The sequence below is a fragment of the Hypanus sabinus genome, chromosome 1 (assembly GCF_030144855.1).
Source record: "Hypanus sabinus isolate sHypSab1 chromosome 1, sHypSab1.hap1, whole genome shotgun sequence".
NCBI classification, from domain to species: domain Eukaryota; kingdom Metazoa; phylum Chordata; class Chondrichthyes; order Myliobatiformes; family Dasyatidae; genus Hypanus; species Hypanus sabinus.
The window spans coordinates 80,419,027-80,434,369 of record NC_082706.1 but is presented as its reverse complement, the minus strand read 5'-3'; the positions used below and the strand labels follow the sequence as shown (position 1 = coordinate 80,434,369).

The window sequence follows — 15,343 nt, the reverse complement described above, 5'->3', positions numbered from 1 at the left end:
AGTAAATTTGCTCAGTAAGCTTTACTTACATGAGCAAGGAAACCAGAACTTTCACTCATTAGATCAAACGTTGCTCCTAAATTGCTTTTGCTTGCAATTACAGAAGTCAATCTGACCTTCTCAATCATATACCAAGCTCATCCAGTCAAATTCTAATAACTAAAACAGAAGATTGTTACAATAGGAAGAAACAAAAATTACAAATGCTAGATATCCAAAACCAGAAAATGCTCTGAGGATGTGCCATGTTGAGAGGCATCACCGTGGACTGGAATAGCCTCAATAATGGTGTTTTAGTTGCTAAATGCTTGAAAAGTTTTGTGTTTTGCAACAATATGGTAGTAAAAAATTTGTTGAAATGTATTCAAGACAATGATTCCTGATACTCCGAGTCCACAACAGAACCTCTCTCAATGAAGACTGGTGTCAAACAAAGCCATTGCCCGAACACTTCACTTAATCCTTCTGGACAGGGGGCAGCACAGTCACATAGAGGTTAGCATTATGCTATTACAGTGTCAGCAACAAGGGTTCAATTCCCGCCACCGCCTGGAAGGATGTTCTCCCCATGACTATGTAGATTTCCTCCCACATTACAAATTCATATGGTTTTGTAGGTTAATTGGCCACAAGGCTGTGGTTGGGCAGAGTGAGATCATTGGACTAGAAGGGCCTGTTACTGCACTGTGAATCTTTTAAAAAAAAAGTGCCTCCTACCAAGAATTTCCCCATGAGATAAAAGCTAGCTTTTCAAATGCAAAGCTGTTCAATCCATGGATGAAGGTCACATGAACCTCAGTCAGTGGTTTAGCTGGAGAATGCAGATGATGCAGGCATTTCTACATGCTTAATGCCCAAGATATTAGCAATTGGCTCACCATTCATAAAAGAATGGGTCTCATGCTTACCGTTCAGAAGAGCAAGGTCTTCTAGACACCAGCTCTTCTGCTGCACCACACTGCCCTCCAACAACAATAAGACCCTGTAAAACATGGGCCACTTTTCTGCAGCTTTCTCTTGGCAAAAGTAGCCATAAATGCTGAAAACCACTACCTCCTTCATTGTGCTAGCACAGTCTTTGGTCAGTTGAGAAAGGTATTTGAAGGCCAAGACCTCAGACCAAGTGCAAAACTCATGCTGTAATGGGCAGCAGAAATCCTTCCACGTGCTTCTAGATCTAGATTACCAATTGCAAGCATCTCCAGGAATTGAAAAAATACACCAATACTATCTTTAGAAAATCCATGAAGTGCATTTGAAGGCCAAGTATTCCCTCCAAGGCAGCATCAAGGACTATATGGCATGGTTGAGCAGACTACAATGTTCAGATGTCCTATACCAGACTCTGAAATAGATGCATTGTTTTAAGCTCCATCAGATACCAGGCATACAAAGAACAGATTCAAGGACTGGCTCAAAACATTCTTGAATAACGTCAGCATTTCCACCAACTCAATGCGCAGGAGCCTTATTCGGGATGGAACGAACAACCTGAAGGTGCACACTCAGGCCTTGTGTAAGCACCTCATGAATTATGCAGCCATGCAGTACACAGCTGCAAAGCGATTTCAGTGCCACAGGTGGTCTAGGAGCCTGATGGTTGCAGGCCACAGCCACAGTTCAGTACTGAAGTGAATAAAGCCTCTTGGATTAGTGAGCTGAAGACCTCTGCTTCAACCCTGTGATTTTTTAAAAAATCTGGGTCAGTGCTTAAGTCAGCTAAATATTGGTTTGTTTTCTTCTCTTGGGCCTGGGCTCCACCATTTCAATTCATACCCAAATCCCTCCAGCAATGGCCACTGTGGCTGTACCTGCATTCTAGCGAGTCACTGAATCCTTCAGAATGCCACAAAAACAGCAAGTTGTATAGATGGTTCAAAAACACAACTCCCAAATGGAAATTGCAGGCTGTGGATTGCAGTGATCAAAGTTCAGAAAATAATTATGTAGTTTAAAAAATAGAATAGTTGGTAGTTTTGTTTGCTGCCTACAAAATGTCACCATCTTGCTGTTGCTGCTTTCCTTATGGAAGGTTTGCTAGTGCTGCACAGAGGAAGGTTAAACTAGAGTTTCAAGGGATGGGAACCAGAGCGCCAGAGCTGATAGTGGGGTAGTTTGGGGAAAGATGTTGTTAAGCCTACTTACAAAGTAAGCAATGAAAGATTGAGCATGTTGGGACCAATGTTCTGAGCTGTGTATATTTCAATGCAAGGAACATTGTAGGAAAGGTGGATGAGCTTAAGGTATGGATCAGCACGTGGAATTGTGACATTGTAGTCATTAGTAAGACTTGTTTGCAGGAGGGGCAGGATTCAATGTTCTAGGGTTCTGTTCTTTAGACATGATAGAATGGGAGAGATTAAAGAGGGGAATGGTGGCATACTGAGTCAGGGAAATGTCACGGCAGTGCTCCAACAGGACAGACTGGAGAACTCGTCTACTGAGGTTAAATGGGTAGAAATGAGGAATGAGAAAGGGATGACAACATTAGTGGGATTATACTATAGACCACCAAACAGTCCGCAGGATTTAGAGCAGCAAATTTGTAGAGACTGCAGGCAGTTGCAAGGAAAATAAGGTTGTGATAGTAAGAGATTTTAACTTCCCCCATATTAACTGGGACTCTCATGTTGTAAATGGACAGGATGGGACAGAGTTTGTCAAATGTACTCAGGAAAGTTTCCTTAACTAGTACATGGAGGTCCCAACCAGAAAGTGTGACAATAGACCTTCTATTTAGGAAATGAGGTGGGGCAGGTGTCAGAACTTTGTGTGGGGGAATACTTTGCATCTAGTGATCATCATGCCATTAGTTTCAAGATAGTCATGGAGAAGGATAGGTCTGGTCTTTGGGTTGAGATAGTAAATTGGTGAAAGGCCATTTTAATAATATCAGAAAGGATTTGGAAAGTGTGGATTGGGACAGGCTGTTTTCTGACAAAAGTGTACTTGGTAAGTGAGAGGCTTTCAAAAATGAAAGTTTGAGAGCATAGAGTTTATGTTCTCGTCAGAATAAAAGGCAAGGATAATATGTTTAAGGATCCTTGGTGGTGAAGATATCTTGAGGCCACGGTTAAGAAGAAGGTGAATAGCAAGTATAGGCAGAAAGTAGCAAAATGAAGTTATTGCGTACAAGAAATACAAGAGAACACTTAAGAAAGAAATCAAGGGGATTAAAAGACATGAGGTTGCTCTAGCAGACAAGGTGAAGAACACCAACAGCTTCTACAGATATATTAAGAGGGAAAGGAGAGCAAATATTGGAGTGGTCATCTATGCATGGAACAAAAAGAAATCAGATCTTAAATGATTTTTTTTTGCATATTTACTCAGGAGATGGACAGGGAGTCTCTTGAAGTGAGGCAAAGCAGCAGTGAGGTCATGGACCCTATACAGATCACAGAAAATGTGTTAGAGAGGAATCAGGGTGGATACGTTCCCAGGTCTTGCCAAGATGTTCCCTTCAACTCTTTGGGAGGCTAGTGCAGAAACTGCAAGGGCACTAGCAGAGATATTTAAAACATCCTTAGTCATGGGTGAGGAGCCCAAAGATTGAAGGATAGCTAATGTTGTTCATTAGTTATGAAAGGCTCCAACAATAAGCCAGGAAATTATGGATCAGTGAGCTTAACATCAGTAGCGGCTAAGTTGTTGGAAGGTATTCTAAGGAACCAAATGTATAAGTATTTGGGTAGACAGGGACTGATCAGGGATGGTCAATGTGGCTTTGTGTGCAGTCGGTTATGTCTACCAATCTTAAGAGTTTATCAAGGAAATTAGGGAAGTTGATGAAGGCAAGGCAGTGAGTGTTGACTACGTGGAATTTAGCAAGGCTTTTGATAAGGAGCTATATGGGAGGTTGGTAAAGAAGGTTCAGTTATTTGGCATTCGAGATGAGGTTGGAACTTAGATTATACATGGCTTCATGAGAGAAGCCAGGAGTAATAGCAGAGGGTTGCCTCTCTGAATGGAGGAATGTGACTGGGTGGTATGCCGGAGATATCAGTGCAGGGTCAATTGCTGTTTCTCATCTATAGCAATATCTGGATTATAATATGGCAAACGGGATCAGCAAATCTGCAGGTGACTCCAAGATTGGGCGTGTAGTGGACAGCAAGGAAGACCATCAAAGCTTGAAGTGGGATCTGGACCATCTGGAAAAATGGGCTAAAAATGGCAGATGGAATTTAATGCAGATAAATGTGAGGTGCTGCACCAGGGCAGGATTTGCAGTGATAGTAGGGCACTGAGGAATGTGGTAGAATAGAGCAATATGGGAATATAGATCCATAATTCCGATAGGGTTGTAAAGAAAGGTCTTGGTACGTGGGCCTTCATACATCAAAGAGTTGAGTACAGGAGTTATAGAAGATGTTGAGAGTCCTAATTTTGAGAATTATCACCTGATCTGGCCACATATCTATGGGAAAGGTAACAATAAGATTGAAAGAGCGCAGGGAAAATTTACAAGGATGTTGTCTGGACTTGAGACCCTTGCAATAGGGAAATGTTAAATTGGTTAGGACTTTATTCCCTACAGCATAGGAGAATGAGGATAGATTTGATAGAGGTATACAAAATTGAGGGGTACAGATAGTGTAAATGCAGCTGGCTTTTTCCACTGAAGTTGGGTGGAACTAGTGCTTGAGGTCATGGGTTACTGGTGAAATGTTTAAGGGAAACTACATGGAGGTTGGTGACCAGTGGTGTTCCACAAGGAACTGTTTTGGGACTGCCCTACTTTGTGATTTTTATAAATGACCTGGATGAAGAAGTAAAGGTTGGGTTGGTAAGGTTGTTGATGACACAAAGGTTGGGGGTGTTGTGAATAGTCTGGAGGGTTGTCAGAGGTTATACTGTGACATCGATAGGATGCAAAACTGGGCTGAGAAGTGGCAGATGGACTTCAACCCAGATAAGTGTAAAGTGGTTCATTTTGGTAGGTCCATTTGAAGACAGGATATAATATAAATGGTAAGACCCTAGGCAGCGTGGAGGATCTGAGAGATCCGTATGGATAGGACACCCAAAGCTGCTGCCCAGGTTGACAGTGTTGTTAAGAAGGCATATGGTGTGTCCACCTTCATCAACCATGGGATTGAGTTTCAAGAGTCATGAGGTAGTGTTACAGCTATATAAGACCCTGGTCAGACACCACTTGAAGTACTATTCAGTTCCGATCACCTCACTAGATGAAGAATGTGGATACTATAGAGAGAGTGCAGAGGAGATTGACAAGGATGTTGCCTAGATTGGGGAGAATGCCGTATGAGAATAGGTTGAGTGCACTTGGCCTTTTCTCCTTGGAGCAATGGAGGATGAGAGGTGACCTGTAGAGGTGTATAAGATGATGAGGGCCATTGATCATGTGGATAGCCAGAGGCTTTTTCCCAGGGCTGAAATGGCTAACATGAGGGGGCATAGTTTTAGGGTGTTTGGAAATGGGTACCAAGGGGATGTCAGGGGTAAGTTTTTCCACACAGAGAGTGATGTGTGCATGGAATGCACAGCTGGCGATGGTGGTGGAAGCGGATACAATAGTGTCTTTTAAGAGCCTCTTAGATAGGTACTTGGGGCTTAGAAAAATAGAGGGCTATGCGCTAGGGAAATTCTAGGCTGTCCCTAGAGTAGGTTACATGATCGGCACAACATTGTGGGCTGAAGGACCTGTAATGTGCTGTACATTTCTATGTTCTATGTTCTAGTGGGACGCCTTCAGCCCTTTCCATGGAAGTCTACACACTGGCCTCATTTGCTATCAGTCAAGCCACAAAATGAGACAGAAAGCAAGTCACTGAATCTTAATGAAGATTTCATTCAACAAGTGGAAAAAATGCTCAAAGAGGAATTGCATGTAGGAACACAACTATATTCAAAAGACTGTCTAAATGGGCACGAGGGAACTAGAGAACGACTTTCTATTCAATACTATTAACATTTTATGAATATACAAATATAGTAAGCTTTAGTTTCCAATAAATCAGATTTGGGTGCTTAATATGCATAAAGATGCATCTAAAACAATAGAGACCATGGCATAAATGCACAAGTTATCACTGCCTTCTTAAGGGGAAAACTGAAGGATGTTCATATATACTGCTGAGTCTGATGGAAAGGCTATTGTTTTATAACCGATTTCATCTGTTCTCCTTCCTGAAAAACAGTGGATTAGCATTGTCTAAGTAGAAAGTAAAGGAAAGAGGGAGCAAACATAAAGGTAGTTACATTAATCAGAGAAAAGCACACGGATAGATTTTCCAAAGATGCCAGACAAAAAAAAACCTTGAGAAACTTAGAGAAAATGATGGCATGCCATATTGACAGAGGAAGCATAATACAGTCGGCCCTCCTTATCCGCGAATTCAACCAACTGCGAATCGCATTCCCTAAACAATGCAGTATAACAACTATTTTACATAGCATTTTCATTGTATTAGGTATTATAAGTAATCTAGAGATGATTTAAAGTATACGGGAGGATGTGCTTGGGTTATCATGGATCAGGATCGAAAAAAATCTGAAGTTCTCTTACTTAGTAAGTCGGAACAGGTACATCCGGTATTATTTAGCGTCAGTTAGTCAAACGTTTGTCTTAGTATATAGTATATATTTTACCTTTCTATGCATATAAAACACTTAAGAACATATGTTTCAGTGCTGGGCTCAGGAACTTCTCCCCGAGTTCGATCCAGTGACAGACCGCTATCGAGTGCGCTCTCCACAGTGCCAGGTTGATGTGAGGATCAAAAACCCAAAACCCAATAATTAAACCACCGCGTTGCTTAGTAATAATTGTAGCTTTCATTGGGGCAGAGCCTTTCTCACTTTATCCATTAAAATTGTTCCGATCATTGACCGGCTATAGCCTTACGTTTTTCCATTGATCGATAGCGTTTCACCTCTTTCTGATTGCTTTATTATTTCCACTTTATTTTCAGTTGCGTTCATGATTATTTTCGTGAACAGAAATACTGCGGATTCAGATCTCTGATGCTGGGTCCTAATGTCCACTGCACTGAGACAGGTTAAATAAGGTCTGGGGTTCCACTGGGTCCTAAGATTAACCACATTGAGACAGGTTGAATAAGGGACTTGAGCATCCACAAATTTTGGTATCCGCGAGGGGTCCCGGAACCAATCCCTCATGTTTAAGGAGGGCTGACTGTACTGCAGTTTTAGCTAACCCTAGGTGCTACCTGGAGCAACTTCAGAATTCATGTAGAGCATTTTCATTACAGACCTAGACAGAAATTGCACTTATTATTTTGATGTATCAGTAACTACCAGTGAAAGTAAATATTTCAAATGGTTATCTGAAAGTTCTCTCCCAAATTAAAAAAGAACAGGAATCTACAGACAGGACCTCTTGTGCCTAGTCAAGTACATTGGGCACAACAAATATAAGAGAACAGCATTAACGTACAACTGCTTCAGGAAAAAGCAGATCATAACTCAATACAAATAAAATCTCGATTTAGAAACAAAGACAAATTATTGGTTAGAAAGGCACTCTAAGTGTTTTATTAGTTTCAACCATGCCGTGAAAAACAAACTCACTAGTTTTGCACTTGCTGCCCGATTCTTGTAACTATTGTATTCTTTCTTCAGCTCCTCATAAGCCATGAACTGGAGAGCGCCGTGCGATGTACCGAAAAGCCCAGGTACAAATCCCTACACAAATACAGATACAACAAGAGGTAAGTACACATCACCGGCATTAAATTTTTCTGTGGATGTACAGTAATTCAATTAAGTACCATGAACTGGATTTTTTTAAAAAAGTAGATTAAAAAAATGGCACAACAAGTCTGGCAACATTCTTATGAATCTTTTCTGTACTCTTTTCAGCTTAATGACATCCTTCCTTATAGTTGGGTGATTAGAAATGAACACAAGTGTAGTGTCACTAATGACTTGTATAGTTGTAGCATTACATACTGTCTCTATACTCAATGCCCCAAATACGAAGGCAAGCAGACTTCTTCACCATCTACCTGTCACCACTTTCAAGGAAACATGCACTTGTAACTCTAGGTTTCTGATCTGTAATACACTCCAGTTTACCCCGTTTGACTGATCAAAATGCGACACCTTCTTTAATAACTTTATAATCAATTATAGGCAGTCCCCGAGTTACGAACTCCTGACTTACAGACAACACGTACTTATGAATGGAGGGAGGAGAACGCCGTCCACCATTTTAAGTCGGATCATGACGCTGCCTGCCATTTTAAGTCGTTACCGTTAACACTGTGTTGAGTGTGTAACTTTGTATTTGGCTTAAATATTTCTCAGCAAGATTCACCCTGACACCGCCCCCCCCCCCCCCCCCACTTTTCCAGTCAGCGCCGCCTTGTCCCATTTAACCTGTCTCAGTGCGGGTGGACTTTAGCACCCAGAGCGACCCGCCACCCGCGGCTGCTACTGTATTTATTTTTATTAAGTTTGAGGATGACATAACATTTGGCGGTGTGCTGTATAGTGAGCTAGATATCCCAGCAGGGCTTAGATCAAATGGAGAACTGGCAGACTGTTGACAGATAGCATGTAATCCCAAAAAGTGCATTTTGGGAAATCAGACAGGTATGGAATATATATATATATATACAATAACTGATAGTCCATTATGAATGAACTGAAGGACCTTGGGGTTTTAAGTCCATAGATCCTAGAAAGTGGTAACGCAGGTAGATAGGGTGGTGAAGGTAGCATGTGGCATACTTGCCTTCATAGATCAGGTCACAGAATATAAAAATTGGGATGTTACATTACTAGTTTGCAAAACATTGTTTAGACTTGGAGTACTGTGTACAGTTCTTGTTGTACACAATAGGTAAAATGTGGTTGCACTGGAGAAAGCAAAGGGGAGATTAATCAGGCTGTTGCCTGGGTTTCAGAAATTTAGTTAAGGGGAGAGATTTGATAAACTGAGTTTGTTTTCACTGGAGCTAAAAGGAAGCCAAATTGTGGCCTAAAAAGAAACATAGATAGGATAGGTCTGAATTTCTTTCTTAGGAGCACCAAAAACAACATAGGTTTAAGGTCTGATTAAGGACTTTTAAAGGGGTTTGAGGGGTAAGTTTAAGTTAAAAAAAAACCTTATCAGAAAAAGTGGTTTATCTGAAAGTTGTGGCCAAAGTGTAACAGAATTTGACACAATTGTGTTTCAGGTTTGAACAGGCACTTAAATAGGTAAGGCACAGAAAGATGCGCAATCAAAGGGGACAAATCCAAAGAGCTCGTTTATGTGCTATACAACTCTGACTCACGGCAAGTGGAATTTTGCTTTCTTGCTGGATTGTATCCATTCTATGTATATGTAAATCAGTTTGGTTCAGAACGCTGTGCTCGCGTCTACTGTTTGCATGTTTTTTGTTTTTTCCCCTCTTTCTCTGAGCATTGAGTGTCGGTCTTTATTTCTTTTGAAAAGTTTCTTGCTTTGTGGCTGCAAGTATGCAGACAAATCTCAAGGTTGTATAGTTTATTCACACATTAATAACAAATGTACTTGAACTTGAATTGAATCCTTAAAGATTCCCTTAAATATATGACTTTCCATCTCAAAGGACACTTTATCCTAATTTACGAGATCTCTTTAGTTAGCTCTGCATCTATGCCCTCATATTGGCCCTCAATTGAGTTCTTTTTTCTCTTAATATAAATGCAATAGTTCAATTTAATGATCATTTGATATCTCTCCAAAGTGGGATCATAGGATGTGCCAATTTAAACACTATTTCAAAAAAATTTTACAAGCTCCTGTCCTCACCTGCCTTTATCTATTTGATTTTTCTAATGATTATCACCATAACTTACTGGCAAGCTCTCTCTTCTACTTTGTCTAGCATGCAATTATTAGCAAAGAAGGCCAAGACCTGGACTGGGAAACATGGAGGCAAGATCATATTGCACTATCATGTTGGCTGAACGTCAAAGGCAGGGTATTCAGGATTCTTTAAGAGCCAGACGAGTGACTTAATGTTACACAGTATGTACAATATATTAAACTCATAAGTTAACTTTGTATTAGAGTTTATTTAAGAAATCTCTTCGGCACTGATAGTCGTTACTGACAAGAATGCAATCCTGACTTCACAGATGCCAGATTTATCTGATGTTGTTTGCAGTGGGCAGTAGTGGTGTTGCAGCCAGTACAGCTGTCTCAAAGCTCCAGCAACCCATGTTCAATTCTGACCTTTAGAGTTTGCACATTTTCCTTATGACCTTGTGGATTTCCACTGGCTCTTCTGGATCCCTCTCACAGAGCAGATTCATATGTTACCTTAACTAGATGCTGTAAATTACCCTTTGTATAGCTGGCTAAGATATGCAAAATAACATATTTCATGACATATGCCAGTGATATTAAATATGATTCTGCTCCTGATCTCCTATTAATCCTTTGTCTGAATACATTTATGCAATGGTCTCACTTTCAAGGACACAATCGCATGTTCCCGATATTTATTGTTTATTTATTATATTTTCTCTACTGTATTTGCACAGTTAGTCAGGTTTTTGCACATTGGTTGACTGTCCACCCTGTTGGGTGTGGTCTTTCATTGATTCTATTATGCTTCTCGGATTTACTGTGTATGTCCGCAAGAAAGCAAATCTTAGGGTTGTGTACGATGAAATATATGAACTGTTGATAATGCATTTACTTTTAACTCTGAAGACAAATGTGTGCTGCAATACTGTGGTGCATGATTTCAACAGAAAATGTCAAGAAATTCTTCTCCCCTGCCCCCATCAGAAAATGCTACTCTATTCACTGAGCTCCACCAGCAGATTATTTGTTATATTTAAGTGTTGGCCTGTCAAGAGACAATACTCACAGGGCCTAGAGACTAATTCCACCGGTACCTTCTTTCCACTGTTATTCCCTATGTAATCCATTTTAGTTTCATACTCAGTTTATCATAAAATGTACTGAATCAAAAAATTGGCAGAATTCTTAAACATGCTTTGTTTATTAGAGGAACCAGGGATATGGGAATAGAGGCAAAAATAGCATTGAGGCAGGAAAGGTGTTTTATTATTTCATTTCTCTGCCATGATTTTTTTCTTGGCAGAGAAGGCTCATTCCAGCTTCTATATTGTAATAGTGATGAGTATGATCACCTCACCATTTTTTACCAAGCAACTAATAACAGTAAGCACAATCACTTTACAATAAAAATTCTCCGTAACACTTTATTTTGCATTCTATTACTGCTTTTCCCTTGCACTACTGTTCGAGTACCCCTTCACCAAAATGCTGAGGGCCAGAAGTGTTTCAGATTTTGGAATGTATAATGAATTAGCATTAGATCAGCATCATTTCCAATTCTGAATTGATGTGCTACCGGTAAGCATCTTTGTCATACACTTGATCATCACACAGTAAAAATTAGTACAAACCATTAATATAATGAAAATACAGTGTGTGCAGGGTAACAAAAGCAACACAGCAGCATCAGGATAAAACCTGAATCGCTGTTGAACAACAATAAACAACACCAGGCTTCCAGCCCCCACCTGCAATGCCATGTTTTGATTAAAAGGTTACAGTACACTGTATTTGCATTTTACCATTTTATTAAGGTTTTATGTAAGGTATAAAAATAATCAACATTGTAGTCATGTTCTGGTGCTAAGATTTTTGTGATCAGCAGATGCTTTAAAAATTTAATGCTATATCTTTTCTTAAATTTCTGCAACCACCCAGCTGAATATTCACAGTAACCTTCAATTTTCAGTTTGTTGGGATAGATTTTTGCTTGTTTCACGATCATCATACTGTTAAGTGGCATATGTTGACTCCAACTCTGATGGTACATGATTGAGATCTACATCTTTTGCTTTTCATCTTTGTGTTTTTCTATTTTTCATTAACTTCCGTTCATTACATGTGTGAGATCACTTCTCAGAACTGTCTGTGGTTCACAGAAACCTGTGCATTGCCTGGGAACCTTCTCAGCACCTTGTGGAATTTTCCATTTGTATTGTCATGTCAGCCCTCAAAAACAATTTTTGGATTTAGGAATTTTGGATTGGGGCACTCAACCTGCAGCTCAGTGTACTGATGTAATGAAATGATGTGTATGAATGTCACCGAAGTCACAATAATGAACCAATTTTCTATTACAATTTTTTTTCTTATTAAATACTTTGCAACTTCCTGCTGCCATTATCTCACCTTGTAAAGTCCATGAATACCTTCATTCTGATATATTTTGAAAAGGGCATGAAACATGCCTTTGTACATTCTCTTTGATGGGTCGGCAGTTGCTTCGTACTGCAGAACCAATCGTGTCTTTGTCACCCAAATTGGATTTGTAATGCAAAGAGTCATTGCACCTAAACAGAAACAGATGAATTTACTTTATTACTTGAAATACTTAATTTAAGTAACAGTACAATTTAATATTAAAATAAATCAAATACAGCTTAATATCAAACCAAACAGCTTTTTAAAAGCTGATTTAGAAATAATATGCACTAAAATAGGAACATTAGGACAACACTCCATGTTCTTTATGTACTCTTTCGAATAGCGCACTTGTTCTTCTTTCAACTGATTTCTTTTGTGACCCATTAAAAATTCCAATTGACATTTGCACATGCCATTGCAATGGCAACACAGCCTTCAGCTCTAAAGGAACTAAACAAAGATATACACCATTAATGTGTGTGTAATACAGAAAAAAATGGAGGCAAAAAAAACAATATTCCACTTATTTGAGGGAGACCTCAAAACTTTACAGTGGATATTCATAGGAGAGACGGGTCCTTTATTGTAAGGGCAGTGTATTAGACCATAGAGAGCACCAATGAACAGATGGCTGTGGAACCAACCTCCAAAACTGAAGCAAGTCAAAATATGGAGTCATGTGGACTTGTGGAAACTGTGTGGTGATTTCTTTTGAACTTGTAGTCCTTTAACATCTTTGGACTATTTTTACTGTGCCCATGGTCTGTTTTTTTTTATCAATTATGCTATTGTTTGTTGTAACTATGTGGTTTTGTGCAGGTCTTGTAGCTTTAGTTTTTGGTCTTGTTTGTCTGGTGGGTTTGGAGCTCCTTTCCTGGGAACGCGCTAAGAAGGTAGCACGATATTAATACGCAGCAGCCTCTCCGGACTCTGGATTGGGGATTGCCAAATGTTATGTGGATTTTCTGGCATAGTCCGTTTTGTCATTCGCTTCTGTGATATCATTCTGGAGGAACGTTGTCTCATTTTTTAAACTGCACTGCATTTGTGGTTTCTAAATAAACTGAATCTGAATGTGGAAAGAAGATGCGTGTAATCTGAAAGCTTTGGCTACTGGGATGTACTGCTCAAGTAGCAATATTCTAAGCACAATGGGACTAGATCTCACTCCCACAAATTCAATAACCAAAAAGATAGCCACCCCCAGTCACTCATTATATCAGAGCCAGAAATATTAAATCAGTGAACAATGCCCATGATACACCTAATTCATAAGCCTCTATATTGTACAGTACATTACAAGAAATCTTACTCCTAGCAGTAAGGGAGCTCTCTCAGTCAGAGACTAATCTACCTGGAGGAAAAGCGCCCCCAGCAACTACCCCCCCCCCCCCCACCCCAGCCCCTGATGCGCATTAGAGGAGCCATGATTTATAGCTCACAGTCCACAGGACCACGCAGTAACCTTTGTGGTACACAAGCATCTCATGGTTCCTCCACATCATGCACTCCAGTATTGAAAATTTTAGATTTGGCATTTGTACACTAGGATGCTTACACAATTCCTTTACTGGTTCTACTGCTATCCTGAAATTTGCAGGCTCACCAGATAAATTGGAGTAATTTTTTTTAATATATGACTATGTTTCACCAGCACCAAAGATTCACGTAGAGAGGAGGAGCCATCAGAAGACAATGAATCTATCACCCCAAACACTACTCTACAACTTGACTTTGGCGTCACTACACACAATAATCAGCTAGAAAATGAATAAATCTATTCAGTTGATTTAGCAGAATCTTGTATCTCACAGTATATTGGTTGCATCATAAAAGGACCACACAGCAGAAGGCTAGGTAAAACTTGTAGTCTTATAATACGCAGGAAGACTACCCCATCACTAAATATCAAGAAATTGAGACGAAGAGTTCATGAAAGTGAGTCCATGGGTTGTGGGGACATTTTAGTGATAGGACAAGTGAAGTTATCACCAAGAAATAACAGAATCAATGAAGGACTGTACCCAACAGGACAGACAAACAACCAATGTGCAAACGACAACAAACTGTGAAAGTGCAAAGGAAAAATAAATAAAAATTAACAAGCAAGCAACAAATATTGAGAATGTGAGATGAGGAGTCCTCAAGAGTCCATAGTTTGAGGGAACAGTTCAGAGATGGGGTGAATGAAGTTGAGTGAAGTTATCCCAATTGGTTCAAGAGCCTGATGGCTGAAGGGTAATAGCTATTCCTGAACCTGGTGATAAGACTCCTGTACCTTCTTCCTGATGGCAGAAGTGAGAAGAGAGCATGGCCTGCATCAATATGTGTCATCTGTCACCCACTTCATTATCTTGCAGTAGTGTATTGCACAGCAAACTATGAAGTAGGTACTAATCAGACACAACCTCCTGTAGACTTCTTTGACTGGCAGAGTAGTGGGCCTGAGACTAAACAGTAAGTTGGTTAACCTTAGAGTGGTGAAATAGGAGTGTAGTTCCCTATAGTCTTTGCAGTGAGGGAGATGACTTTTTTTTTTGGGGGGGGGGGGTGTTGCAGTCTGCTACAGTGATCTCCTTCCAAGCACCAGCTCCAGTTTTGTCTTCCAGCAAGACCAAAGGGAATCAACAAACACATACCCACCTTAAGAAGCCCCCACATTCTTAGGTGGCAGAGGAGCTCAGTGAAGTTTTAGTAATGGTTATGAGTAAGCATTAGAATGAGCATGTAGTCTCCACACTGCTCTGTAACGGACTATAGACATCATATGTGAAAGTCTGATTTATGTTTCAAACTGCCCAGCTACAGAACAATTTGTGTTATCAAACCTTTTTATCAGCTTACAATGACAGGTATATAGCTTTATCACCCAACAAGAAGTGTTGCACAGTAAATGATATGGCTGGTCATTGTGTTGCCCTTAAGGCATTTATTTAGCTTTATTACATTTTTACTTTAGTAATTTGTTTGTAATTATTTTCTAGTTAAAGTTACGGTTGATAACTACGTTGCAGTTGTTGAAGGTAAATACATCTATGATTTATCGTGGCATGTGATGACATCACACCCGGTTTTGCCACGTCTTGTGGGTAAATACTGGTTTGGAGAAACAGGAAGGCGGGGGCTTGTGTGTGCAGGATCAGCGCG

The 15,343-nt window shown here is 40.0% G+C and overlaps 1 protein-coding gene across 1 annotated transcript in view; it reads right to left on the bottom strand.

Annotated features, from left to right (window-relative positions):
* Positions 1-15,343, bottom strand: part of LOC132394961 (mitochondrial folate transporter/carrier-like) — a 37,642-nt gene that overhangs the window by 13,373 nt on the left and 8,926 nt on the right. Inside the window, exons 4-5 of the mRNA XM_059971307.1 lie at positions 12,182-12,342; positions 7,558-7,671 (exon numbers count right to left, since the gene is read on the bottom strand). Of these exons, the coding sequence (XP_059827290.1) occupies positions 7,558-7,671; positions 12,182-12,342 (275 nt within the window). The remainder of the gene's footprint in view (positions 1-7,557; positions 7,672-12,181; positions 12,343-15,343) is intronic.